The sequence below is a fragment of the Daldinia childiae genome, assembly GCF_008694065.1.
Source record: "Daldinia childiae strain JS-1345 chromosome Unknown Scaffold4, whole genome shotgun sequence".
NCBI lineage: Eukaryota > Fungi > Ascomycota > Sordariomycetes > Xylariales > Hypoxylaceae > Daldinia > Daldinia childiae.
Window position 1 is genome coordinate 2,960,397 of NW_022984645.1, and position 27,250 is coordinate 2,987,646.

The window sequence follows — 27,250 nt, forward strand, 5'->3', positions numbered from 1 at the left end:
GAGGAGGAAATATTTTAGATAAAAACGCCAGCAAGGTTCTCATTGTGACCTGACTTAATCCATACCCCCCTCCTGTGCAGCGACAGAAAACAGAACCATAACGCCAAGCGAGATGCAATTAACACATTATAGTCATTTAATATCTAAGCTGCTCTCTTCCTTAACGTCCTCCCTGTCCCCGTTCCAGAGGCAGCGGCTTTTGTTGCCGGGGGCTTTTTGGTTGTGGCTGATTTTATTGTGCTCATGACTGTTTTCTTGGCCGCGGGAGCTGTCGTCTTGACCACCCTCGAAGCGGTTGTCTTCTTGTGTACCGTAGTCGAGCTGCCATTGCTTGACTCGCTTGTAGTACTAGCCTTCCGTCTCCCTCGCGTAGACGCTGCAGTCGGGGGACGTGATGGGACTGCGGGTTGTCGCGCACGTACAGATGAGTTGCCGTTAGCCGAGCTGGTCATAGATGAATTGGTAGGTTTCCTCGTAATCGCAGGCCGTGATGCCTTCACTCTGTCTGCCATACTCGATATGATATTGGAAGAAGGCTTAGGCGGGGGTCCTTTCATAGGTGAAGCGGGCCTGCTAACTAGCGTCTTTATGGGAGATGCTGCCGGGCGAGCGCGGGGTACTATTCGCGTATTTGAAGATGTGGGCGATAGGACCTGTCCCGGTTGGATTGTAGCAGGTTCCTTGCCCGGGATACCGCGAGGCCTCTTCTTAGGATTCTGAACATCGTCGCCTTGATTCTCTTTATCCAGACCTAGTATTTCCTCGCTATATAGTGTTAGTTAGCTAGAGAGAATAAACAAATTAAGTTCCTACCTTAGGCCTTTTGCATTGACTGCTGGAACTGGCTTTCGTGGGAGGGGTTTGGCTGACGCGCTATCCTTTGCAGGGACGGGTGGAGGTCTGGCTACATACGTTGACTTAGGTGGGCGAGGTGGTTGATGTGGCTGTAGTGATTTGGAAAGGAGCTCGCCCATCTTCAGTTTTCGTAAGGCGGTGGGTATTCGGTTGACGCGCATCTCAACGCGTGATCGTAGTTGTTGCGCCTGGATATTGTATTGAGCTCTTAATCGTCTTGCACGTTCGGTAACTGCAATAAAAATTAGTTAAAAAATCGAAGAACTTCATTATTTAGCTCGGCGGCGCGTCCGTACTCTCTAGTTGGAGGTTGTCGATGAGAGCTTGCTTTTGCGCAAGTGATAGGCCTAACTTCCGCTTCTTGATTGGACTTCGTTCGGGCGAACATCTTATCGTATGTATCTTTTGGCCTTTAATTGAACCTGTTATAGCTTCGGATTTTCTCTTTCGCGTCGCTTTGACCGGTGCCATTTTGTAGAATATTTGTGTCGAGTATTTTCAATGCGGATTTGGTGAGTAAAAAATGCGGTAAAGTGTAAAATGTGAAATTCTGGACAGACGCGTTGTTTCGTGTAGGGGTTTTTTGAATATGGGGTATGAAATGCAAGAATTCGGGTGTGTTGATGATGAAACCAATGTTTGTGCAAGTAAACAAAAGAGAGGGATGTGGGACATGCACTTGAGCGATACAGGTAATGTAATTGGATAATCTGAAACTTGGGTGGATTAGAGTGGATTATGTCATCTAAAATAGGAAGTCGATTAAGTAAAAAAGCTGGTAACTAAGCAAATTGGAAGCAACTTGGTCTAAGCTTAGGTCTATTTCACTGTATTCCGTAGGTACCTTTGTACCCACCTAGGCTACACCTGCCTGACGTTTGTTCTGAAGAGCTTATCCTCCGATTCCAGCACTCAGCACTGCAGTTACGAAGGTACCTTAGCTGTAGTTACATTCATCAACTTTTCCAACCGTCATCCAGCCTCATAGACTTTACTCTCTAGATATCATAAGACAGGCCGGACCTCGACTACTATATTTATAAAACAATACCGAGACTAGTTTACCACCACAACATTACCAAAATGCCGTTGCAAGCTGTTATGATAGTCGTTGATAACAGCGAAAGCAGCCGCAATGGAGATTACCAACCCTCTCGATTCGATGCCCAGGCCGATGCGATAAATATCATGTTCGAGAGCATCACCCAGTCTAACCCTGAATCCTCCGTCGGCCTGATGAGCATGGGTGGCAAGGGACCTGAGGTTCTGTCCACGTTGACGACAGAACGAGGCAAGCTGCTCGAAGGTCTTCACCGTACGAAGAAGAAGATCTCGGGCTCGTCCCACCTTGCAACCGGAATCCAGATCGCTAGTGTATGTCAAACCTTTATTTGCAACTGCAACGGACACATGTGTATGATGAGATCTAAGCTAATGATTGGTTTCTTCCGCGACAGCTAGCATTGAAGCACCGACAAAACAAATCCCAACGCCAGCGCATCATCGTCTTTGTGTGCTCGCCCGTAGCCGACGACGAGAAAAAGCTGGTATCTCTTGCTAAGAAGATGAAGAAGGGCAACATCGATATCGACTTTGTTCTATTTGGTGATCTTGACGATGATGACGTACAGAAGAAGCTAGAAGCTTTTAACAATACGGTTAAAACCAACGAGAACTCGCATCTTGTCGTTATCCCTCCTAGCGGCAAGCTTCTAAGCGACCAGCTGATAACTACCCCCATCCTGCTCGGAGAAGGAGCTGCTGGTGGTTCAGGTGGCATGGCCGAGGGTGGTGGCGACTTTGGCGATTTCGACTTCGACCCCAGCGCCGACCCCGAACTAGCTCTTGCTCTACGCATGAGTATGGAAGAGGAGAATGCGAGACAAGCCAAACAGGCCAAGGATGAGGCAGATGCTGCAAACAAGACGAGTCTAGAGGGGATAGAGGAGGAGGGTGAGAACCAGCCTCTACTAAACGAACACGGTGAGCCTAGCGGAAGCGGATCTGCCGACAAGAAGAGCTCTAAGAAAGACGACGACGACAAGATGGACACGTCATAGACGAAGACTTGTTTGTCTGCCGCCTGTCGAATTCTCGCCGGCATGGGATCACGGAGTTGTTGGACTTGTACAATAATAATAGACCAAAGGCCTATAGCGATGAATTAGGTGGGGAATGACATTCCTGCCGCAAAGAAGGCAGAGGGCATTTTCTATCAATCAAGTTCCGGGCCGTAATGAAATCCAAGTCTGTTAACTCCAAACGCCATGCCATGATGCAACTCTAGATAGCTAAGCCTTCCTAATCCCGCCCCGTCAAAGTTGCCAGATCCCTCCCCCGCTGCCTAAAAGTGAGTCCGTAAGAGAAATCCGTAATACCCACTACTACTAGTAAGCCTTCCGTATTATCGAGAGTTGTTAATCTCCCTGATATACGAGTTTAGCTTCCTGTCGAAGGTCTCGCAGCGGATAGGCATTTCTAGCTGGTAGAAAGGGTTCTTCATGACGTAGTCGGAATACAAGTCGTAGATCTTGCGTATGGTGATATCCACGTTGGTCTGCATCATATCCGTGAACAATAGAAACTTGGTGCCTGTCAACGTGTTGAAACACTGTAGCCGGAAGTTCTCCGTCTCCATGACCTCGAGACCCGAGGGGGGGTCCGGCCGGCTTGGTATCGGCACGCCGCCCGCGGTTAACGCCGCTTGCTGCTGATGTTGGGCATTCATTAACCCTTTCAACGGATTAAGACGGGCTGTGATGGCGTGGACTCTGGTAATGAGGTGAGTAAGTAAATCTGATTATTGCAATTGCCTAAGGCATTGCTGAATGCTGCTAATGAGACAGAGGGATATGTCTCACCCGTGGAAAGTACCAGCAAGTACGAGGTAGTCATTTGTATTCAGCTGGTTTAGGCCATCTCCGAAAGTACGGTTATAGATGAGACCACCGGCCTTGTTGATGACAATGAGAGCTAGTACGCCCCTATATATATATGAGTTAGCAGTAATTCCACATTTTATTTTTATGGTATATTGGGGTTCGCTTCTCACATTGTACAGAAATAATTAATGAGGGTTTTGATTTATTTGGGGTTGGGTTTGGTCTAAATAATTTGAGTATGCCCTTTTCTTTGCTCATATCTCATTAAGGAATATGTATTTGTTCATGGCCACTCGGTAGAAGATCTCATAGCAAACAGCCACTTCCCTACAGCTCTGACTAGGGGGGTTCCTAGTCGCCGAACAATGTTAAAATAACCGAAGTTTCTCCTAAAAGTTCCAGCTGAGATATCTAAGTACCCAAGTACCTATCTGAGCGTGCCGGAGCTAGACCGGATTTTCACAAGAAGCTTCCCCAAATTCTCCATAATTTAGCGGTCTTAGCACCTAACCTTGTTCATCACAGGCTACCTCTGTACATACAGCGAAGCCTAGAGCCGCATTATCTGACAGCTGACATTTATTTATTTCTTTGTCGCATATCCTATCGCATAACCATATTGCTGCCATATCATCTATCATATCATCAATTGACCGTGTTGGTTTGCGACCAGCAGAAAAAAACCTCCCAATAATTACTAATTACTTCCTTTTCCTTTTCTTGCATCTATCCCTTCCACCCTCGCCAGCCATCCTACAAAGAAATACAATGTCTCATCCTCCCACGTCGCGGTCTAGAGCGCCACCCGCCGGCAATGAGGAGGCTACTACCGTCCTCAAGCTGGGCGAGTTCCAGGACGTCGACACCCTGACATTATCCGAGGCCTCTCTCGTCATCAACGCCCTAGTCGCCAAGCGCCGCAACGATCGCAAAAACGTTAACGAGACAGAGTAAGAAGATTCTGTCCTTAAAATCCCCTGGGCAATTGTTTAGCTGGTCCCGGGCGACAAGGGCAGGACTAACGTTTATTGTGTGTTTTTTTCCAGGATGTTAACGAAGACTATCGATTACCTGGATACCTTCGCCCGCTTCAAGAAGAAGGAGAACGTCGAGGCCGTGGAGCGCTTGTTGAGCTCGCATAAGGAGTTCCACAAGTTCGAGCGCGCGCAATTAGGTACGGTTTGGTTGTAGAACTGTGGTTCAGTTACTAAAGTAGGTGAATAACAAAAAAGCTAATCTGGGGGGTTATTCCTTTAGGATCGCTTTGCTGCGAGACGGCTGAGGAGGCCAAATACCTAATCCCTTCGATCACCGATAAAATCACCGACGAAGAGCTGCAAGAACTACTCAACGAGATCTACAAGCTGATGCCGCGATGATACCGCTCCATAAACCCGCGGTGCTCTAGCAAAGTGCCGTACCTCTTTCTTCTGTTCTTTATAACCGAACAGATCTACCCAACACGCAACAACCTCTACGCGAGGCATAATTTCAAGGTTGAGAAGCTGCGATAATGGATCCTAGGGGAACAAAGGCCGATCAATTTCTTGTCAGTTGGGCGTTTTCATTTGAATTAGACCAGGGGAACTGGTGTTGCACTAAACGGCGTAGGATAAGGAAAAAAGACTGGCAGGCTTTCTTGATTTCTGTCAATGTTCCATACCCCCCAATAAGATCGGAAGATACAGGCAAGGACTAAATAAATAGCATTCGGTTGGTTTTGTCATGATTGTTATTCTCTGGGAACATATGTGGTATACTGTGATACATTCTACTTTTTGAATCTGTAGGGTTTTTTATTAACAGAGATTGTAATATCTGATCGATACAGCAGACATAGCATTAAGAAGTAAGGTTATCATCTAGCATAGTTGATAATCTATAAAGTAATCCACTCGTATGAAGAGTTGGCAAGTCAAGTTGATGAAAAAAGGCTCATAGTCGTAACTAAGAGCAAATAAAAGGAGGTTAGAACAAACCCCTATTCAAGCCCTCAAATAATTCAACACGATTCATCAACCAGCTCTCTCTCAATCATCGCACAATATACAACATAATACAATATTCAGCACAGAAAGAAAGCCAGAGCATCACCAGAACTTCTCAAAATCAACCCATCCCATCTCCCCTACGGCAACTCACTAACCCCCCTAAAAACCCCCTGCTCCTGGCCCCTCCACGCCGGATGATCCATCATAAACTGCTCCGGCTCGTCTACATACGGTGAGTTAGGCAGCGACTCCGCAGCGACGCGCTTCGCGATGCGGCGGCGACGGATGAGCAGCCCGGCGATAAACAGCGCGGTCAGGGCGAACACGGTGCTGCTTACGCATATACCGGCTATCGCGGCCGTGGACAGGGGAGGCGTTGACGGTGGTGGAGTGTCTGTCTGCGGGAGAGCTGAGGTCGGGGATGTTTGTGCGTTGAGGGTTGAGGATGAGGACGGGGGCAGTAAGGGCGGTGGTGTGATTCCCCCGGTTGCGGAATCCGATGTTGCTGTTGGTGATGGTGCTGACGACTTCGGGCTGCTGCTGTCAGAGGTAATGGTCGAGGTAGTTGTGATATCCAGAGTAACCGTCTGCGTCTTAGTCCCGCCATCTGGTGGCGATGTGGTGGTAGTACTCGAGACGCCCTCTCCCCCTTCGGTATTCGACGGCAAAGCGTCGTCGGGACATCCTCCCGGGTTACACGCCTCCACGGCGCAACAGCCGACGAATCCGTCCTGGCAGCTGTAGAACACGAAGCCGGTGTCGCAGGTACCAGGCTCCCTTATATTGAAGCTTTGCTTTCTCTGTTCGCGGTCCATTTTGACTGTGGGGTTGTAGGAAGTAAGGATGGAAGTGTATGTTGGGTACTCTTGTTGCTATGGTGCTCACTACCTAACCTAAGAAGAATGTTCGGGAGCGCCGTTTAAGGTGTTCGATAGTGTGGCGGCGACTCTATCCAGACGTTCGTTCTGGGAACAGAGGGCATATCGTTTAGTATCGATATATTAAGGATAGGTATCTACCGAACCTAGGTAGGTAGTTAAGATGTTGAGATTAGATAGTTGATAAAACAAGCAAGTAATAAAAAAGATTCGTAAAGGGGGGTTACAACATGGGAAGGGCCTTACGATGAAAAGCAGGGTTAGAGATATATCCATACCTACCTGGTAGTTTAGGTAAATAAATGTTCCCTCAAGAACCCTACTTTATAAACCCTTCGTGGTACCTATCAAGCAAGCCCATTACCCAGATCTAGAAGTGTTTGCCCTGCCCTTAAATGAGATGTAGATATACATATCACCCAGTTACACCCTCCGTCGCATGTAAGTACTAGGTAACTTGCCATGTGGGCAAGAAAAAGCCTAGCATTTTGAGGCTGATATGATACTTGAAAATAGATATAAGTTGTATATTATCTTCTGCCGTGACACGGGATCTCGACCGTCTACATAGTACTACATACCACACCATCTTCCTAAGTTCCGTACGAACTGTTTCTTCATATGCTACGTTGCACAGACACCTTATTCCCCGTACAACCAGCTATCAAGACTTTTCTTCTTCTTCCAACAGTGTAACATGGATACCCATCCCATCTCATCTCATCCCATCCCTTCCACCACCGCCCCCTCGTGAATGCAAACAAGACAAAGAAAAGCTTCGGTAAGGGATTAGTTGAATATATTTCGTTTGCTTCCGCTTTGATACCTAATATATACAAGAAACACAAACCCCCTATTTGCCCTGCTCAGCCCAGACGGAGAACCGCATCTAAGATTAGGCAGTTGGACAGCAAATACGGAAATTTATTTAATATAGAATAGACTCTCGGCTTTATTCTCTGATCAGTCAGAAATATATAGCAACGGAATTTGCCGAATTACGTGAATATATAAGGTAAAAGGGAGCTTTTTGATACGATAACACTTACAGAGTAGCACTTGTTTTGGGGCTATTTTACTAGGTAGCACTCTACGTAAATTACCTGTTACCTACGATGTGATATACGATGATGAAAATGGTGTAATATAAATTACACCATGAAAGTTGCTCGCGAGGAACCAGAATTGGTGCATAAAAATCATAGAATGTAGTTTTATTTCTAGATGCTCCTAAGTTCTCATGGGTCGTCACGGATAGCTCAATAAGAATTATCTTGAACCCGCATCTCCTCGTCTGGAAAACCACTAGTCCCTGAAGCGAGTATATCATAAACGTATAACTTCACAATTCACGTGATCGTAAAGTGTCTAAAGTTCGGAAACACAGTTGCTCAGTATTCGGTTCCATTTTTCGCAGCTATTTTGCTACGTGAGATGCAGATGAACCCCGGCGACTCCGTATTGAGACCCTAAAAGCAAAGAAACCATTTGTGTCCCGCCATATCCGCCCCTTTAGGCCTCTTCCGCGATGTTGCCCTTCTCAGAAACGTACATGCCGTCCAAGAACTACGAGTTTGTTAGCATAAGTCGTATACTTACGAAGTAAATATTAATTAAACATACCTTTCGGATATCCTTGTTTCGGACTCGGCAGATCTGTTGGATGTCGGCGGCGCTCTGGGAAACATCCTCGAGGGAGTTGCCTAGGAGGAGCAGCTCGTCCTTCTGGGATGTGGAGATCTGGACGTCGACACCGGCCTGCATAACGACTCTTCGGACGAGCTTCTCACCGATGAAGTTTCTATCATTCACAATCAGCTATCATAATTTTTTAACTCCCCGTCGAGAAAGCGTGTTGAAACACAATCTCTCCCTACGCGTTCGGTGGGCGTAAAACATACCGGATCTCGACCTCGAAGTTGCCAGTCTCGCTGTTCTTCTCGACGTTGACGTTGATGGGGAAATGGGCGTAGACGTAACGCATCTTGTACTTGAAGCCCTTAGTGACACCGATGACCAAGTTGTTGATCAAGGTTCGGACAGTTCGGAGCGTGGCGACGTCCTTTCGCGAGCCGTGGTGAATCTCAATGCCAATAACATTCTTCTTCGGTCGCGAGAAGTTAACCGCGATGTGGCTCAGGTCCTTGGAAAGCTTGCCTATTTCCCTCTGTTAGATTCCTTCGTGCCTCCAGAGTACATAGTCGCCATCGTTATGGCTGTATATGGTATCGTACCTCGGGGGCCCTCGACTGTGACATTGCGGGACTTGATTTGGACCTTGACTATTTCGCGGGTCGCATGTTAGTATATTCGTTTAATTGAATCGCAAAATTCGAGATCCTCCAAGCAGCAAACACCCAACCCAAAATTTCATAATTCCTGGGCCGATGCTGCCAGCGCGGGTGAATCGATTCGAAAACGTACCTCCCTCGGGAATCTCCAAGGTCTCGAGACTGTGGATGTATCGCATCTTGACGGTTCAGGTAAGGGTATAGCGGGGGGAGAAATGGACCTGAAGAAATTGAAACCGTGAGTAAATTGTTAGATCTTAAATACCAGCAGTTGCAATGCTGGTTGATTAAATGAAAAATAGAAATGAATTAATCATGAAGGGTATCGTGCGCTGAGCTCTAACGTACCTGAATGTGATGTCGTCTTGAACGGGGAAAAAAGTCTCCAGAGCCAAAGTCAAAAATTCAATCAATTGAGGAAATTCGTTGTGCGGCCAGTCGCTAAGCTTAGATTGGGGTAAGTGCCAGAATTTCAGTACAAGGTACTTTTGTTAAGTTCGTTCCATTAGGGCTACAGCAGCGGGGCTATATTGTGGCATAGATCTGTGGCTGTAGTGGCTTACCCATCTTTAGGGTCCATTCCATAATTGAAAATTTGAGGCTGAAGCTGAAGCTCGAGCCACATGAATTTTACCTGAACGCCGCTGAATCCCGCTCTTCCACTCTGCCTCTCGTCCCAATTAACTGACGAATGAAATGTGGGGCCGCAAGGCAGGAGAATAATAAGTATTTCAACAACTCGCAAGCCATACGACGACTTCCAACGGCCCCAATTCCTCCCCTTCCGCACTCGAAAACCCGCCCAACATGTCGTACTTCTTCGCCACGCCGGTGGACATCGACATAGTGCTCGAAGATAGCGATGACCGTCAAGTGGTGGACATACGGGAAAAGCAGCGCCGCGAGAAGGCGCCGCTGTATATGGACGGGGAGTCCGTCAAAGGCCAAGTCACCGTGCGCCCCAAGGACGGCAAGCGCCTGGAACACACCGGTATCAAGGTTCAGTTCATCGGCACCATAGAGATGTTCTTCGACCGCGGCAACCACTACGAATTCCTCTCTCTAAACCAAGAGCTCGCCGCGCCGGGCGAGCTGCAACACCCCCAGACCTTCGACTTCAACTTCAAGAATGTCGAGAAGCAGTACGAGTCCTACAATGGTATCAACGTCAAGTTACGGTACTTTGTGCGTGTCACCGTCGCCCGCCGCATGGCCGACGTTATCCGCGAGAAGGACCTTTGGGTTTACAGCTACCGCGTACCCCCTGAGATGAACTCCTCTATTAAGATGGACGTCGGTATCGAGGACTGCCTACACATCGAGTTTGAGTACTCCAAGTCCAAATACCACCTTAAGGACGTTATTGTCGGCCGGATATACTTCCTCCTCGTCCGCCTCAAGATCAAGCACATGGAGCTCAGCATTATTCGGAGGGAGACCACCGGCGCCGCACCCAACCAGTACAACGAGAGCGAGACCCTAGTGCGCTTCGAAGTGAGCCCCCCTTTTCCCTCCTCTTACAATACACAGCCCATCCAATATAAAAACCAACCAGCTAACCAAACCCCCTCCACAGATAATGGACGGCTCCCCCTCCCGCGGCGAAACCATTCCCATCCGACTATTCCTAGGCGGCTTCGACCTAACACCCACCTTCCGGGACGTGAACAAGAAGTTCTCTACGCGGTATTACCTAAGCCTAGTCCTCATCGACGAGGATGCGCGGCGCTACTTCAAGCAGTCGGAAATAATCCTATATCGGCAAGCACCCGGCGACGCCGTCGAGTCTCAAGGCGTCGTCTCTGTCCCCGAGTCCACGCGTCCCCCCATGGCCTTAACTGCCCAAGCGTAGCATAGAACCGGGGGTATTGTAATCTTGTTGTTTTACTGCGTATCGTCATCATTATTATTACGGTTATCTACAAAGTTACTTGCCATGTCGCTGTCACGTTAAAAACCAATTCTCTGTACATTATTATTATTACTATTACTACCAACTCACCCCCCGCGAGGTCGAGCATTGACTACAGGCACGGCGTTTAAGTGGTCTTTGGTCTTTGATAGTTGGCATCATGTGATTGAGTCAGAAAGAGCCAAGGCGTTATGTTGCTCATGAGGGTTATAATAGTTCAATCAATCAAATCAGTCAATTCATCCGTCAATCCATTACAATTCGCCTTTTACCTATTCCTATTCCTGTCGCGAAGTTCTGTGGGTAGGGTAACCTGAGGTCTATATCTGAAAGCTCAGGAGGTATCATCTAGTAAAAACACCCTATGTTGTACATTTGCGCTCATTCTTTGATATCCTCACATCACAGGATCTCCATCTCGTCGTCCGCCGTAAACCCAAACTGGTCGTTGTGGATCGCAGCAATGCGGTCGAGTTCGTTTTGATATTCCTTACGAATGTCAGCTAACGTAACTACCTTGCGCTTAGAGAGGCTGTCTCGTTCGCCGAGCTTAATTGGGCGCGGTGGCCCCTCGGTCGTAATCCATGCCTGCTTTGAATCTACGCAGCTTAGGACGTTAATTAACATTAGATACTGCCTCGTTACTGCCGTATCAAGAATATCTTCACCCGTAACTTGATCGCCTTCTCCGAGCTGCCTAAGCTTCTGGATTCGATCAAGTAGGATTGCGGCGGCACCGCGGTAGTCGTTTCGCTTGATGCGCCAAGCATAGAGGATCTGGTGATATGGCACGCCGGTGATGACGTCTATCGTGTCTCGGCAGTGTTGCGCAAGTATATCGTCGACGGCACCTTGCAGGCCCGGGAATGTAAGGTTGACTAGTTCTGAGTTGTGGAGGTTATCACACATCCTCTGGATAAGCGCCTGTAAGCATGAATGCTGTAAAGCATGATCCTTTATCGCCACGATCGTTGAGTGGGCCAACTCAAATTGCGAAGTGGATAGAGCACCGCTAAAGAGACGCAATTGTATCTCCGTTCGGACCTTGCTAGCATCTTCGGTGTTCGCGTTTACGAACTGGAGAGCGAGACGAGCAAAATCGATAACAAACGAATAAGCCTTCTGGTGTTCATAGAGAGCTACTATGTGAGCGTAATATCGTGGTAATCCTGCAAACAGTAGGTTCCATTCTGTCTCATCAAGGAGACCACTGCTGTGCCTTTCGGGGTTCGCCTGAGGCAGACCTATATGAACCATTAGCTTAGGTACGTTTCTTGGGTTCTATCGATAACTACTCACTCATGCCATATGCGGCCCTCTTAAAATAGGTGGCTGCAGTCGTAAAGTCCTTCAGAGCAAGATGTACACGCCCTTGCACATAAGTTGAGAAGGGATCTTGCTCGCAGAATGGACTCAACTCAATAGCAAGATCCGCCCTGTCTCTAATAAGCAGACCACACTGAATATATTGAGGTTGTAACTCCACGTTACTAGCGGGAGCACAGAGGTCTGCGGCGATGTGCGTGATTATTGAGGGTACTCCCCCCGAAGGTAATGATCCGGGTTCGGGTACTCCGAGAAGGTGCCCTACATTGCCCTCGAGCGCGGTGAGAATTCTATACTCTTCAGCCTGTCGCTTCGGGGCTACGGGGGAAGTGTCAGACACCGAATTCGATCTATCTGCTCTCGCGAGTGATGCTGTCAGCTGGGTATTGACGAGCCATCGAAGGAGTTCGAGTCGTTTAAGTATAACGAGCAAGTTTCTGTATATCACACCAACCTCAACATGGTTATGTAGAGCATCCTCAGGACGATCGAATTCGAATTCCATGTGGACGAGGAGGATCAGCTGGCTAAAGCTAACGTTCCATTGTACCTCGACTAAGTCTTGGGTTGCCTTGACGACGACTTTTCGCCCAAACTCCGTTAGGGGAAGCTCAGTGGGATGTGGGGAATTCCAACATTCGTTACACGTCGCAAGTACTCTATCGCATAGTTGCGTTGTAACTACGTTGAAGTTTGGACCAAGCGCATCAGTCACCTGGGTGGCGTCTTCGTCAGAGATTTGGCGCCAGAATCCTGTCTTGTCTGAAACGAACTGAAGTCGTTCCTGATCTGACTTAGACGACTCTTCTAGCATCTCTGGGCGGATGACGGAATGGCATATTTCCAACATGCTGTCCGAGAAACCCGCGACGAAATTAGTACCGGAGATGACAAGAGTTGGAACCTCATTCGACCCTTCATACTCTATCTGTGGATTGTGACGTATATGCTCCAACTTGCTGCATTCTCTGATAGCAGAGATGCTATCGGCGCATACGACCCATGGCATACCCGACTCCCCATCGTAAGAAAATGATAAGGCTTCACCTCTAGGTTTGTCTAGCTCGAGTAAAATCCTGTAGAATTTCCGCCACTGCATCTCACTCGAGGTTCTAAACTGTTCATGATCCATGTCACCTGATGATGACTTATTAAGGGACGAGGTTGATGCGATGGCGGAGCAAATTGACTCAGCGAGGCCTGTTCCATTGCGAGACGCGACGTTACTCTGTCTTCCAATCGCTCCCTCGTAAGCACCGAGCGCAGCCTCCACAGTTGCCCTAGGGAATCTTCCGGGGAAGAATATTAACTGTAGCCATTTTTCTGTAGGGTCTGTAGAATCGGACGGGCTAGATAATGGTGCTGTCGGTACATCAGTATCAGCGTATACGGATCGCCAACGGTCCTGCCAGACTTCGATGAGTTCATCTACTAAGAATGTCAACTCCTGGACTCGGTACGCCATATTATTCTTCCATAAAAGCCACATCCTGTATACTCCGGATGATGAATGTTCTGCCACACTGAAATCTGCAAGAGTCCAGACATCCGAGCCAAGAGGAGGATTAGGTACCAACTCATAGTCAGGATAGAGATCATCCGCATCAACGGAGTTGGCATTATCGGACCTCAGCATCCAAAACTTAAACTCGCCAGGGCCGACGGGAGAATATGTTACGAGTAGGCGTTTGCCCTCGGTGGTGCCCACGATACGGATCAGGTTCGCCTGCGTCGCATCTATCTGCCACTTCCCCGTCTCCTGGGGGTCTCTGTCGGAGTTAAGTAGGTCTACAGCTCCGAGGATCTGTCCGCTATTAAGATTCCAAATTCGTAATCGATGATCGAGGCAGACTGTGAAAAGGAACGAGGCACTGTTAAGTCCTAGATCGGTGTGAACTGCAGCTGCCGCAGCCTTGATGTCTAGATCTCCGCGACCTCCCAACAAACTTCGTAACCAACCCTTCGCATTATAAAATGTCTCTTTCCAGGGCGAGTGTACGGCTAGAAACAATGTTAAGTATACAACTTGCAAACAAAATGGGTACCAAACAAACCATTATGTCCCGTATTCCTATCAAAACGTATATGGCCACCATCAGAAAGAGTCGCGACTAGTTGGTCATTATCGACTGCAACAAGTCTATATGGATGCTTGAAGTTGCGGAACGCATTCGGCTGGTAAATCTTGCAGGCATCTCCAAGTCCCGTTTCGACAAACGAACGCTTGCGGAAAGAGTCTGGCCTCAAGAAGAGAGTGTATAGCTGACTGGCAGTATCGAGGATAAATATACTAAGCGCATCGTGGTCCGGGGGATCGCAAAGAGCAACGCAGCTAGGTATAATAGGATGCTGGAAGTGGAAGTTGAGGATGAGGTTTGCGTCGACAGCCTTCTTCGGTTTATAGAGATCGACGGTTCGGATGCTTAAAACGGTATCGCCTTCAAGGACTCGCCAAAGAAATCCTTTGGGAGAGCTATGGTGTTTTCGGTAGTAGATGGCAGAGGTCGTAGCTCGAGAAGCATCTTTCTTAGCGATTGCTTTGGCTGATCTGCTGGCACGCTGGCTCCGTCCCTGGAAACTGGTGGTAGGGAGCTCGACATCAACAATGTACGAGCTTGATGATGGTTCCAAGTTCAGGCGCGTTTCCTTGTAGGAATACACAGCGGCCGCCATGCTGAAATGCGACCCTCGGAGGAAAATTGATGTCGTCAAGATAGTTATGTTTTGTGAATGACGCGCAACGAGGAATTCAGAGCTTCAAAACAACTTGAAGAAGTTACTGGCCAAACTGAGCTTATCGATAAAGTTGGTGGTTGCTGAGAGCTACGAAAGTACGAAAGTACGAAAGTACCAATAAAGTTGCTGTGGGGGCCGCCTGCCTGCAGCTAATAGTGGGTACATACCAACTAAATCCGAGTTAAATTGATAAATTATACTCACGTGCTTCCGCGATTTCCATTTGTTTTCTCGCCACATTTCGCGTTTAACGCGTTTATGAAGTCTTCTCGGTCCAAGTTTACATACATTCACTCTCTCTTACTCTTATCTTCCATTTATATTCAGTCAAGTTGAGCACCTATAAATCGCAAATATGGCAGAGGAATATGAGGATGGAGCGGAGGAGAGTGGTGGTGTGACTGGCCCTGGGGCTCCAACGCCCATCTTTGCTCTAGAGGTAAGATACAACTCATTCTAAGAGATACAGTATTAGACTTGTAAGGTAGCTAACCTTACAACAGGGCCTTTCAGGCTTGACAAAGCGTGACTGTCAGCTTTTGGCTGATGGAGGGTATCAAACTGTCGAAGCAGTTGCTTACACACCAAGACGTACCTTAGAGCTGGTTAAAGGTATATCAGAGCAAAAGGCACAGAAAGTCCTCGGAGAAGGTAAATTTCTATATACCCAGGCGATTGTATCTCAGAAAATCATCTAACATTAATTAGCATCCAAATTGGTTCCCATGGGCTTCACAACCGCTACAGAGATGCATCAGCGAAGAAGTGAGCTGATTTCTATCACTACGGGATCGAAGAATCTAGACACTCTACTAGCCGGTGGTGTCGAGACCGGCTCGGTGACAGAGCTCTTTGGCGAGTTCCGTACCGGAAAAAGTCAGATCTGCCATACACTCGCAGTCACGTGTCAACTGCCCTTCGACATGGGCGGCGGCGAAGGCAAATGTCTGTACATCGACACAGAAGGTACATTCAGACCAGTACGACTTCTCGCCGTGGCCAATCGCTACGGCCTATCCGGCGAGGAAGTCCTCGACAACGTCGCCTACGCGCGAGCCTACAACTCAGACCACCAGCTGCAACTGTTAACCCAAGCCGCCACGATGATGTGTGAGACCCGGTTTTCCTTGCTCATCGTAGACAGCGCCACCTCCCTCTACCGAACAGACTTCCTCGGCCGAGGAGAGCTGTCCTCTCGACAAACCCACTTGGCCAAATTCATGCGCACGCTACAAAGACTAGCGGACGAATTCGGTATCGCTGTTGTCATCACCAATCAGGTCGTAGCGCAAGTCGACGGCGGCCCATCCGCAATGTTCAACCCGGACCCCAAGAAGCCGATCGGCGGCAACATTATCGCGCACGCCAGCACCACGCGAGTCAGTCTGAAGAAGGGCCGCGCTGAGACCCGTATCGCCAAGATTTACGACAGCCCCTGCTTGCCCGAAAGCGATTGTCTGTTTGCGATCAAAGAGGACGGTATCGGGGACCCGGCGCCTAAGGATATGGATAAGGAATAATGTTGTATTAGTAGGTAGGCCGCCCCAGCGTTAATAGGATGGGCGGTCCTTAGTGTAGACACCGTTTGGAAGGGAACGAAGGAAATGACTACGGGATATGACTGACTGGGCTTCTATATAAGTGGCATGCATGGCTTTGGCGTTTCGAAAGGGGATAACTGCATGCTTGGAGCTTATTTCGTCCTATTTTTATGCTTTATTCCGTAGCATTTGTATTTCAAGGTTGAATGGCAGCCTTAGATGTAAGGCAGCTTTGCTCTAATACATACACATACACACTCAATCAAAGCTGCAAAAGTAGAATATCCTCCATTATGAGTACAATATGACTAACTTTCCAACGGTCTAGCCTAGCACTAGCACTAGCAGCCTCGACCCGCCAACCAGGAATGCCATGGTAGATCTAACAGGGGTGGCGATCCAGCTCGTGATTAGCGCGGCGATGAGCTGACGGCGGACGCCCATCTGACCAAAGCGCCAGGTCAGTCCTACATACTAAGTAGGCTATGTCTTTATATATACCTATGTATACTACAATTGAGAGAGCAGTGGCCAATTCCCTCTTACGTCTTTTAACTTTTATTTCGAATAGGTGGTTGTCCAAGTCCCAGCCGACGGCCTTCGATCGACGGAATGCGGAGCGCCTAGTGTATGAAAAGTGGACGACACCCCTTTTTTTTTCTCATGCTCAATATCTCAATACATATCCTCATCCTCTTCACTCTTTCATTGTAAGTCAGCCATGAAAGCAAACAACTGAGTCAAGTGAAGGATACCAAATTGCTCTGTATTGGGTATACAAAGTTTCGTTTCACTGTCATACATGTAACCAAGCGCTGTGCATTAATCATACCTAAGGTAACTATCATAACGCTAGCGCAGCAACAGATATCCCCCTCCCTTTTAACGTTGGGTATACAAAAAAGGTTTCGGATTCAAAGTCAATTACATACTCCCCCAGATTATTTTCTTGCCCCGTCCTACTCTTCCCCTCCCTGTATAAACCAACGCCGATATGAATGCCGGTATCCCCCTCCCGTCTTGCCTCCATGCAACTACCCTAGGTTCGCTTGAGCAAAAATCTATCTACATTCTTTTCGTGTGTAACGTGTTATTGACGCTCGAGCAACAATGTTCGAGGAACAACGCTTGTGTGTGGGGTGCCAACATCAGCAACATCATGCTCTCCTTTCTATTCTACGCCCTTTATGTACACTGATTTATCATGTTGGCGACGGTGTCTCCCTTGATGACCGATCACGAGTCTTCTTCTGAAGCTTATTATTACTATGCCTCTTAGACTGGCTCTCGTCTGTCTCGGTTTGGCTGTCAGGTCGGCTAAAGGTCCCGGCTGGTAGCACTTCAAACCCCGCGTTAACTCTTCTGGTTGACGTGTTTGCGTGTGACTCGCCAGAGTAGGACCGATGAGGTGTCGGTCTATTTGAAGCTAGCGGAGGACGAGAAACTGATTGCGCCTCGGAAGACGAAGGCGTGTCGAAAGGATTTCTCCTCTGCTCAGGATACAAGAAATAGTCCACAGTGGCTGCCGAAGGTTCTGGGTCCTCAAAAGAAACTAGGGTTCGGGGTGTAGGTAACGCGGAGTGTCGGAGGCGAGATACATAACGTGTTTGTGCATGGCGGATACCTTCTTCCGAAGAAGTCGAGCTGCGGTCTACTACTGTCCTTTGTTGGGAGGATAGCGATGACGATTCCGTGCTAGAGAACGAGTGCTTAGGGACATATGTTTCGACTTGCTGATGGTTGGCTGCGTTACGTTCATATCGGTTTAATCCGTCCACGTCGAAGGTTTCGGTAATATCCGTTCGGCGGCGCGATGGACCCTTTGGTCGGTAAGTAGACTGCGCACCGGGAGGGAATGCTCTAGTGTGGCTATGTTCTGCCGCGGTCGGGACGCGCCGATCAGACAAGCTAACGGCAGGACTCGGTAGCGGACTTTGTTCGGGAGTGGGCCCAATTTCGATAACTGTCGTTGCTGTATGCACGGCAAGTTCCTTCTCCTTCCCTTTTAACCTGCTTTCGGGTTCGAGAGTTGACGAAGAAGCGAATGACGGACTGGTTGGAGTAATGAGCGGAGTATTAGGCCGTGAGATCCAAATGCCGTCAACTTCGATACCGCTCTGAATTGCGCGCACGCCGAATGGAATATCCACCTTCTTGCCTATCGGAAGACCGCTCCTTTGCATCTCCTGTTGCCTGGCCTTCTTTTCTAGGTCAAGTATTGTATGCTTCTTGATAAATCTATTCAACCACCACAACTTAATTAATCCAGCAAAGAATACCAAGACGATCGCACCGGCGAGAACCTTTACTTTGGTATTAGCGAGATAGAGGGATAGGGGCTACGGAGTAAGTAACTTACGAAGGTCATCTGCTGCCATAATTCCCAGTTGATGAAAAACTTGATCATTTTGAGATGCTTTTAGGATAGATGATGTCCAAGTCAAATTATCCAAAGCAGAAGAAAAAAAAAACGAATGATGGATGATGTGATCCAATTACACCGACGAGGGGCAGAGGAGAGAAACGAATGTTCAAATACTGGAATGAAGAAGAACGAAAAGAAGAGGTAAAAATGATGTAAGGAGGAACGAGCGTTGGTGAAGCGCCGAACGAATGTTTAGGTCGACCAGAAGTACATCTACATGCACATTCAAATTCAAATCCAGTCGACGTTTTCTCTTTTTAGGTAGAGGGGAGGCACGGCTCGGACCCCTTTAATGCGTTTTAAATAAGGAGGGAAGTCGTAGTCGAGGTAAGAACGCTTTACCGACAAATTAACTTTGTTATTTTTAAGTCCGGTAAGTACGAATTTCGTCGTTTCAATTTTCTTGATCTTATTTCGTGATATCCGAAGACAAGTAACCGAAAGGATTGTTACAAAATGAGTTGATCATAAGGTTCGCGCGGAAATGACCGTTAAAACCGGTTCTCTTAGCTGTGCACCCGCAACGGAATACGAGGAGACTTTTTCGACGTTGTGTACCGTCGATAATATGATACTCCGGGACGAATGGGAGCCTCCTATAGATGGACGCAGCTGAAGATCGCAGGGCGGAAGAGCTGAACGTGAACGGAAGTGCCCACCTAATGTCGATCACCCTTTGCAACGTTTCCTAAGCTGGTACAGGAGAAGAGTCGACAGTTGAGGTAACCTTACGACGAGGACCAGCCGATATATCTCGAGGACAGGTCTGTGTAAATGCCTTACACAGTCTTCCCTCTTCTTCACACTCGAAGCCGGATTGCTGTGGGAGTTGCGAATAGACTTCCCGAACTTACGAACGTGAGGCTAACTATAGGACCGAGAACTAGTATATTAATTGGAGGTCCTTGTCCAGTGGTGTTCTAGCCAGAGGTAATTGAATATAGCCGGTATAGAACAACGCGCGTTCTTAAGACCAGGGGACAGAATCGGCGGATCCAGAGCACGCAGCGCAAAAGGCAAAACGAATACACGATGAATATACCTAACGCAGACGGTAGAAAGGATCGATAATTTTTGAATTTTCTTACTTGCAGGCGGTCAAACGGAGGGCGCTTCTACGGATATAAAACTTTATGGTTACTCCGCAGGTCAGATACGGCACTACGGATACCAGCAGCATAATTCATCGATATTTTGACAGAAGGCACAGGTACCCGCTAACACTTGCATATAAACAGAGCTATCTACTATCTTTGGAACAAGACCAGAGCTGTGCTTTGACAAAGGTACGGTACCTAGCTTATTGGGGAGTATTTGTCTTAGCAAACGTGATGGCGTATGGATGCAACACGCCCCTAACGCATGGTACTAGTGGCGTGCGGAGGACATCGTGGATATTCAATACATTCAATACAGTCCGAGTCCAGCGTCTAAGATGAACCCCGTGGCCCTAGGTGGCGTGGAAAACCTAGCAATCCGGGTTTAGCTTGCATCATTGCTCTAGACATAGATCCATTTTTACGACGTTCTGTGCAACAAGATGGATCGGTATAAGCCAGTTGAGCTTTTGCGCGCCTATCTGAAAGCACGGTGTTAGTTAATTGATCACGTCACGGTGCCAGCGTATCACCAACAGCTGCAGGTCGCCGGTGAGCACCCTACCGCATACGCTCCTGAGCTAGGGGACAGGCGTTAGGATTCAGGTATGGACTTTATTTAACCGGAAGCGAAGTTCTAGCATGGCCCATGGTCCAGGACAAAGTCGAAATGGATCGATAGATAAAATAAAGCATACGTACCCCCTGCGCAAGTTGCTAGCAGCCATCAATTTCCACAATGAAACCATATTGTTTTAGGGTATTGTAAGTAATGTTTTTTATTTTTCTTCTCCCTAACTTCAATCAGTCTTGATTCAATTATCCCTTGCAGACGAATCGGCATTGGTGGTAAGAATACGAAGTCTACGGGCATTAGCGGCGACTTGGCGATGTTGGTCGTGTTGTGCTGGCAAAACCCCCCTAGCTAAGAACGCATATGTAAGTTCTAATAGACTCTGATCTAATATCATCGCAGGTGCGCATCTGACAACCCGATCGGGCGGACCTGACGTTCTGGTAATGGAACCAATTTTTGCTTTGTCGGATGGCTTGTGTATAAGCCGGGATATGCCACGCCCTACCACGCCGATCCCCGCCTACAAAAATTTATGTCTAAGTCATAAGGTTAAAAATATCGTAGCACAAGGTCGAAAGGTAGAATGGGCGAGAAGTTATTAGCCAATAAAATCTACCCGACGTGATTGCTCAGAAATCAATATACATTATGTACGTTCCCGCATCCGGCAAAATGGTAACTTTGGGTAGCTGAAATACGGCTCGCCTTTCCGGGATAGCGTAACGCAGCAATTCTTCCTGGGCATTTTACTCTGTCTATCTAAGTGGTATATAATAAGTGCGGGAGATTTTCATGCCGCTAAACTGCGAGATCGATTCTGGAAACCCGATCTATTATATCCTATTGAAGAATTCAAGGATCAAGTGCCGCATCTAAGAACTAGACCCTGGAGGAAGATGCTAGCCGCCGGTAACACATGTAAGCAGATGGATTATCTAACAGGTACGTACATGGGTATAGTATGTATTGTATGTATTCATTCTGAGACTGAGGCTCAAATAGTTAAGCCTTCATTCACTATCGAAGCCACGCACACCAAGCCTATTAGTGTCTTAGGTGCCGATAGATTTATATAGTCTCTGGAGATCCTGTTGACTAGGCGCGTTGAAACTAATTAACCCAAGACCAATTAGCACTTGCTGTCTTTTCTCTATGATCTTACGCAGTATATATGCCCGCATTTCATTTCCTCCATTGTATAAAGCTTAGCTGACATCAGAGCCGCCAAATGCTGTCGAATACTATATAAGACAAGAAGATCATCTCACTTACATTACAAGGCTATACCGACGAATTATAAACTGAGCAAGATTATAACATGACCTTAAGAAATTTATCTAATATGACCAAGAGGGCGACTTATACGTAAGATAGACCGTAGTTCCATGTGGCCTCTTTTTATCGCATATTTAGACTAGTTATATGCAAAAACGCTATGCATTTATACCGAGCCCGATCTCCAGCCGAGACTACTAAAGAGTCACTACATCCGGTGTGTGGAAGAATTAGTCATGTCATTGGCAAAATACAAAATTTTGATGTGAAATCTGTCTTCAAGGGAATCGAGAAATAATGGCTTCAAACGATGATCATATCCTTACGCTGTCATGCCCGGACAAGCCTGGCATCGTTCACGCCGTCACTGGCCTCTTGGCAAACCATGGTCTCAATATTCTAGACTTACAACAATTCTCAGACCGGACGTCTAAGAAGTTTTTCATGAGAGTCCGTTTTGGCCATGCTGAGTCAACGGCTAACTTAGATGAGCCAATGGCGAAGCTCGCGGCGGAAATGGAGATGGACCAGTACGACTTACGGTCGACGAGCCAGAAGCCCAGGGTCTTGATCATGGTGTCTAAAATTGGACACTGTCTGAATGACTTATTATTCAGGGCCAAGTCAAACCAGCTGGGCATTGAGATCCCCTTAATAGTCTCCAATCACCCGGACTTTAAGCCCCTAGCCGAGAGCTACGGGATCGCATTCCACCATCTCCCCGTAACCAAGGAGACGAAGCTTGAACAAGAACGCCAGATTCTAGACCTGATTAAGCAGGAAAATATCGACCTGGTGGTGCTGGCACGCTATATGCAGGTCCTAAGTCCTGGACTGTGCTCAGCGATGAGCGGCAAGATCATCAACATCCACCACAGCTTCTTACCGTCGTTCAAGGGGGCAAAGCCGTACCACCAGGCCTACGAGCGCGGCGTCAAGATCATTGGTGCCACGGCGCATTTCGTCACGGCGGATCTAGACGAGGGCCCGATCATCGAGCAGAGAGTCGCGCGCGTTGACCACAGCATGAGCCCTAAGGAGTTGGTCGAGGAGGGAAGCAATGTCGAGAGCCAGGTCTTGGCTGCAGCTGTCAAGTGGTGGAGCGAGAAGCGTGTATTTTTGAACGGGCATAAGACTGTTGTATTCAACTAGCGATGAGTTTATGAAACGATAAAATGTTACCGCTGTATATATGGCCTCGCATCCCGTATTTGAAACAATTCATGTATATGCATAGTAGCGTGTATTCTGAGTCGCATATCGGTCTAATATCGGCGTTCTCGTTTTATTAGTGTTGAAAACTAACGTGAAGCGTTTCGTTTAACATTTATTAGAAGATGAAAGTATATTTAAAGTATCGAGTAATGAATTCGAGACTCGTCCCGGACTATTGAACAGGGACAAGGACAAAGAGATAAGGTTTTGGGTCAGGTCCCCGGATTCCGGCAACAATATGTGGGCTGTATGCGGGAATCCGTTGTCGATTCATGGCGACATAGCATGTGACCCGGAGATAAGGGAGCCAATCAACTAATTTACATTCTTTCTCCTATGGTTTTCTATTATTCTTATTATCAGGAACTGGCCTACTCCTAAAACCTAGGTGCGGCTGGCTTTGTGTTTGCTCAGCCTATTAAGTATAGCATCATCTAGCCGAGTGAACTAACCTAAATGTCTAGTGCTTATACCCAGATTTGCGGGTGGCAAATAGAAGAAGTGCTAGACGCGGCCGAGACTGTCGGTTGATCCTATTAAAGAAAGGCTATATGCATCGCCATCTGTAGATCTTCCCAAAGGAATCTTACTTATTACTGTATGTACCCAACAATGATATACGTCAACGTCATTGTAGAACTTCGGGTACCTCGGCATGTCGTTAGGTATTTTTCACGATAAATAGAAAAGTTAGATGTGTATAGATATGTATAGATAACCCAAAGAATACTAAGTGGTTACTAGATTGGGATGCTGATCGATACCCCGTTGCTGCAAGAAGGGACCCAAGAAGCACGGAAAGCAAATGGATGATGCAGGTCCTGTCGGATAGGATAGCCAAGAATAGGTACAAGTTGAAAGAAAAACTGGAATTATTGTAGGTTGCAGGTTTGTTGTATGTAAGCCCGAGGAACAGGGAAGACAGGGATGCCCCACAAACCATTCCAAAAGGCGTAGTCCACGTAAACGATCTAAATAATTTGTATCCATACGATCGTCATTTTAGTCTTTAAATTAAATTCAACTTTGGTCATGTTCTTTGATTTTTAGAGGGCGAGAGGAAAAAAAAAAGAGTAGAGTTGTACATGGCTATAGTCGCGAGTAATGATCTAAATTAAAAAGGTACTTACCTCCTAAGAAAAGACTCAACCTCGCGCAAAAAGTCCCCACCGTCCACCGCCCACCTAGCATCGCCTATCCGGCATCCGGGGCTTGTCCTTTCCTGTTTCCGTCTCTTATGAAAATCCCTGGTCGTACGGTTTAAAGCAGTCAAGTAATCTAAAGTTAGGAAAGGTCCGACCCGATTTGTACTTACTATTCCCGCGATTCCAATTCCACTCCATCAAATCCCCAATTGCGATCAATCTTAATCGTTAATCGTCAATCGTCAATTAACACTTACACAACTTTCCTACTTTTCCTTACTTCCACTATTCAAATTCGCTCAATGCGTCTGTCTTGACTAAATTGCCTCGAATCAATTTAATTACTATCGCTTTTTATTTAGCGCAAGGATATCCCCGACAATGCCAATCCGTAACCCTTTCGCGAGACGTCCCGGCGTGCTCAACCTCGAGATCAAGGATGAGAATGTCCGGCCCGGCGCATTGATTTCCCCGCAAGCTGGATTTGAAAAGGTCGATACAATTGGATCCAAGGCGTCTTCTTCTTTAAGCATCCGGAGCACCAAGAGTCGGGACACCGGAGATTACAAGATGAGCGGTATGTCCTGCGCCTTGGAACCTTGCGCCCGGGAGAACATAGCCTGACTTTTAATTATAGTGGTAAACGATAGCGGAGTCTATCTCCCGGTATGAATTAACCTCCCGTGCAAGAAAAAAAAGGTATTCTGGTTACTGACTAATGTCTTAGCCTTCGCCAACGGAAGACAAGGCTTTGTGGCCGAGACGTTCGGCTGCGTCTCGAACATCCATGGACACCCGTAGTAGCTTTGGCGATATTGAACACTTCTCTATTTCTCGCGAATCTTTCGATTCTTACCGCCGGTCTTTTGTATGTCACATTTCTACTTACCATATATTTATACTCTCAACTAACAGCATCTGAAGGATATTTCTGCTAGGTCGCCAGTCTTGGGCCACGATCAACAGCGCCAAAGTCTTGATTCCGCCCGATTTCCTCGATCACCGAGGATCTCTGTCAGAAACCGTCCCTGGGATCCGCCAACCGCCGAAGAGGGTTTCGAGGATGTCGGACTAAACGATGATCAGAAGCAACCGAAGAAGAGGGGATTCTTCGCCAAGTTTTCCGAGTCGCAAGAATCTCCAGTGCATACGCAAGGGCTAGGAATGTCTCGGTTTATCCCCGGGCGCAAAAGAGCGCAAAGCGGCCAAGGGTCAGAATTGGGCAACATTGAGCGACCCAAATCCAGACAGTCGATCGAAGAGCAAGAGATGCAGTAATGTCCCGTACGAATGAATGAGATCAACACAACATGCATAGATTTACGGCGTTTAGGTGGTATAGGAAGGGCATTATGATATCTGAGCGGTCGCTTGCCCCTTGTTCAGTAATTTCAGGTTCAGTCGCTCGCTTCCACCGTACCGGGCTCATAGGTGGTCAGGAACAAGGGACAGATAGAACAGTTAAAGCCGGGAAATGTGGGCGGCCATGGGAGAAAACGGGTAATGAGTTACAATGGTAATGGTATGGTATGTTATACATCTGATATGAAGAATAAGATATCAGCTCGTAATGGCTTAAATACGATATAATATCTTGCCTGGAATCACGCATAAATTTTTTCTTCTCAAAATGTGAATATATTTCACTCTTGGAACTTAAGATTTATATCTTGTTCAATTAAAGAAGAGATATGATAAGCAGGTATTATTCAATAAGAGAGGTTTAGATGCATCCCCGCCAACTTCGTAACTTCGACGGCCGACCCCACGTCAGTAATTAAAACACAACCTGATAAGACTAAAATATTTGGTCTTATCGGCATTATCGATTAATTTTCATCGAAATCACCTACGACCTACATTCGTTTCAATTGTGAGCGCAGCAGCTCAACTTTAACTTTTCTGAGTCCTGTTTTTCGAAGGTATCTTCAATTGTTATTACCTCACATTATGGCGCCAAGGCGACCTGATAAGAAGTCCAAAAAACGAGACAAGGCAGCGATATCCAGGGCAGCAGGCGGAGCTTCTAAGCCCGTCACCCCAGAAGTTTTAGTTAAGGCGGCCGAATACCAATTACAAGCAGGCAATGTCCAAGATGCCCTTACACTAGCAGAGAAAGCGCTGGAGCAATCATCCACAGGCTCGGATGACGAGCTGTCCGCGCTAAACCTGCTCGGACAGGTTAACCTCGAGGCAGGCGAATTCGAGGCCGCGCGGGCGTATTTCCTGCAGGCCGTCGCGATCGATGCCGACGGCGCCAAAGACGAAGCTTTCGGGGGTGGGCCAGAGAAATTCCTATGTTTGGCGCAGCTGAGCGAGGAGGGCGGCCAGGACAGCGTCACGTGGTTCGAGAAGGGCGCCGTGGCGCTCAGAAAACAGATCCAGACTCTGGAGAATGCGCGACGGAGAACCGACGAGCAGACTATCCTGTTAGACGAGCTCAAGAAGAAATTAGCTATGACTCTGTGCTCTGTTACGGAGGTCTACATGACGGATCTCTCGTGGGAGGAGGACGCCGAGCAGAGATGCGAGACTCTGGTTACGGAGGCGACGATGGTGGCGCCGGATTTCGCCGAGACTTGGCAGACTTTGGCCAACGTGCGGATTTCCCAGGAGAGGTTCGATGATGCGAAGGCTGCGCTGACGAGGAGCTTGGAGCTATGGAAGGATTTGCCGCCTGAAGACCCTGCGGTTCCCGACTTCCCGAGCAGAGTCGCGCTTGCGAGACTGCTTATGGAAGTTGAGATGGAGCAGGAGGCTATCGAAGTCCTTGAGCGCCTGGTTAGCGAGGACGATCAAAGCGTCGAGGTCTGGTATTTAGGTGGTTGGGGTCTCTACGTCATGGGCGAGAAACAGAAGGCGGCCAAGGCGAGCGAGGAGGACTGGAAGGCGTCGTGGATATCGAGCCGCGTGTGGCTCAACCAGTGCCAGCATCTGTATAAACTTCAAGACTACGAGGACGAGCGGTTAGGAGAACATGCGCAGGAATTATTAAGTCTTATTGCTAAGGAGCTTGGTGAGGCGCCGGCCGGCGAGGGCGAAGATGAGGACTGGGAGGACGAGGATGAGGGGAGCGATGATGAGATGAAGGACTGATTACCTAG

At 47.7% G+C, this 27,250-nt stretch overlaps 13 protein-coding genes across 13 annotated transcripts; 7 read left to right on the forward strand and 6 right to left on the reverse strand.

Moving 5' to 3' along the window:
• Positions 1-143: 143 nt before the first annotated feature.
• On the reverse strand, positions 144-1,326 carry GL218_05092 (uncharacterized protein; the record flags this gene model as incomplete). Its single annotated transcript, XM_033581730.1, has 3 exons — positions 144-765; positions 814-1,087; positions 1,152-1,326. The coding sequence occupies 3 exons, from the start codon at positions 1,324-1,326 to the stop codon at positions 144-146; spliced, it is 1,071 nt and encodes a 356-aa protein (XP_033435239.1).
• A 612-nt stretch (positions 1,327-1,938) lies between these two features.
• GL218_05093 (26S proteasome non-ATPase regulatory subunit 4 like protein) lies at positions 1,939-2,915 on the forward strand (the record flags this gene model as incomplete). Its single annotated transcript, XM_033581731.1, has 2 exons — positions 1,939-2,229; positions 2,313-2,915. 2 exons carry the CDS (start codon positions 1,939-1,941, stop codon positions 2,913-2,915), a joined length of 894 nt encoding a protein of 297 aa, XP_033435240.1.
• A 344-nt stretch (positions 2,916-3,259) lies between these two features.
• Positions 3,260-4,257, reverse strand: GL218_05094 (Transport protein particle subunit trs23; the record flags this gene model as incomplete). Its single annotated transcript, XM_033581732.1, has 3 exons — positions 3,260-3,626; positions 3,717-3,839; positions 4,244-4,257. 3 exons carry the CDS (start codon positions 4,255-4,257, stop codon positions 3,260-3,262), a joined length of 504 nt encoding a protein of 167 aa, XP_033435241.1.
• Positions 4,258-4,505: 248 nt separating this feature from the next.
• On the forward strand, positions 4,506-5,116 carry GL218_05095 (DNA-directed RNA polymerase II subunit rpb4; the record flags this gene model as incomplete). The annotated part of the gene is made up of 3 exons (XM_033581733.1): positions 4,506-4,687; positions 4,784-4,911; positions 4,995-5,116. 3 exons carry the CDS (start codon positions 4,506-4,508, stop codon positions 5,114-5,116), a joined length of 432 nt encoding a protein of 143 aa, XP_033435795.1.
• A 749-nt stretch (positions 5,117-5,865) lies between these two features.
• Positions 5,866-6,543, reverse strand: GL218_05096 (uncharacterized protein; the record flags this gene model as incomplete). Its single annotated transcript, XM_033581734.1, has 1 exon — positions 5,866-6,543. The coding sequence occupies one exon, from the start codon at positions 6,541-6,543 to the stop codon at positions 5,866-5,868; it is 678 nt and encodes a 225-aa protein (XP_033435242.1).
• Positions 6,544-8,118: 1,575 nt separating this feature from the next.
• GL218_05097 (60S ribosomal protein L9-B) lies at positions 8,119-9,076 on the reverse strand (the record flags this gene model as incomplete). The annotated part of the gene is made up of 5 exons (XM_033581735.1): positions 8,119-8,172; positions 8,230-8,407; positions 8,508-8,763; positions 8,841-8,888; positions 9,031-9,076. 5 exons carry the CDS (start codon positions 9,074-9,076, stop codon positions 8,119-8,121), a joined length of 582 nt encoding a protein of 193 aa, XP_033435243.1.
• A 628-nt stretch (positions 9,077-9,704) lies between these two features.
• GL218_05098 (Vacuolar protein sorting-associated protein 26) lies at positions 9,705-10,749 on the forward strand (the record flags this gene model as incomplete). Its single annotated transcript, XM_033581736.1, has 2 exons — positions 9,705-10,391; positions 10,474-10,749. 2 exons carry the CDS (start codon positions 9,705-9,707, stop codon positions 10,747-10,749), a joined length of 963 nt encoding a protein of 320 aa, XP_033435793.1.
• Positions 10,750-11,211: 462 nt separating this feature from the next.
• GL218_05099 (uncharacterized protein) lies at positions 11,212-14,808 on the reverse strand (the record flags this gene model as incomplete). The annotated part of the gene is made up of 3 exons (XM_033581737.1): positions 11,212-12,053; positions 12,109-14,136; positions 14,190-14,808. 3 exons carry the CDS (start codon positions 14,806-14,808, stop codon positions 11,212-11,214), a joined length of 3,489 nt encoding a protein of 1,162 aa, XP_033435794.1.
• Positions 14,809-15,226: 418 nt separating this feature from the next.
• GL218_05100 (DNA repair protein rhp51) lies at positions 15,227-16,391 on the forward strand (the record flags this gene model as incomplete). The annotated part of the gene is made up of 3 exons (XM_033581738.1): positions 15,227-15,310; positions 15,375-15,522; positions 15,580-16,391. 3 exons carry the CDS (start codon positions 15,227-15,229, stop codon positions 16,389-16,391), a joined length of 1,044 nt encoding a protein of 347 aa, XP_033435422.1.
• Positions 16,392-17,614: 1,223 nt separating this feature from the next.
• On the reverse strand, positions 17,615-18,819 carry GL218_05101 (uncharacterized protein; the record flags this gene model as incomplete). Its single annotated transcript, XM_033581739.1, has 2 exons — positions 17,615-18,715; positions 18,772-18,819. The coding sequence occupies 2 exons, from the start codon at positions 18,817-18,819 to the stop codon at positions 17,615-17,617; spliced, it is 1,149 nt and encodes a 382-aa protein (XP_033435423.1).
• Positions 18,820-22,083: 3,264 nt separating this feature from the next.
• Positions 22,084-22,938, forward strand: GL218_05102 (Formyltetrahydrofolate deformylase; the record flags this gene model as incomplete). The annotated part of the gene is made up of 1 exon (XM_033581740.1): positions 22,084-22,938. The coding sequence occupies one exon, from the start codon at positions 22,084-22,086 to the stop codon at positions 22,936-22,938; it is 855 nt and encodes a 284-aa protein (XP_033435420.1).
• A 1,589-nt stretch (positions 22,939-24,527) lies between these two features.
• Positions 24,528-25,424, forward strand: GL218_05103 (uncharacterized protein; the record flags this gene model as incomplete). Its single annotated transcript, XM_033581741.1, has 4 exons — positions 24,528-24,723; positions 24,784-24,812; positions 24,874-25,014; positions 25,071-25,424. The coding sequence occupies 4 exons, from the start codon at positions 24,528-24,530 to the stop codon at positions 25,422-25,424; spliced, it is 720 nt and encodes a 239-aa protein (XP_033435421.1).
• A 672-nt stretch (positions 25,425-26,096) lies between these two features.
• GL218_05104 (uncharacterized protein) lies at positions 26,097-27,242 on the forward strand (the record flags this gene model as incomplete). Its single annotated transcript, XM_033581742.1, has 1 exon — positions 26,097-27,242. One exon carries the CDS (start codon positions 26,097-26,099, stop codon positions 27,240-27,242), a length of 1,146 nt encoding a protein of 381 aa, XP_033435418.1.
• Between the last annotated feature and the right edge of the window lie 8 nt (positions 27,243-27,250).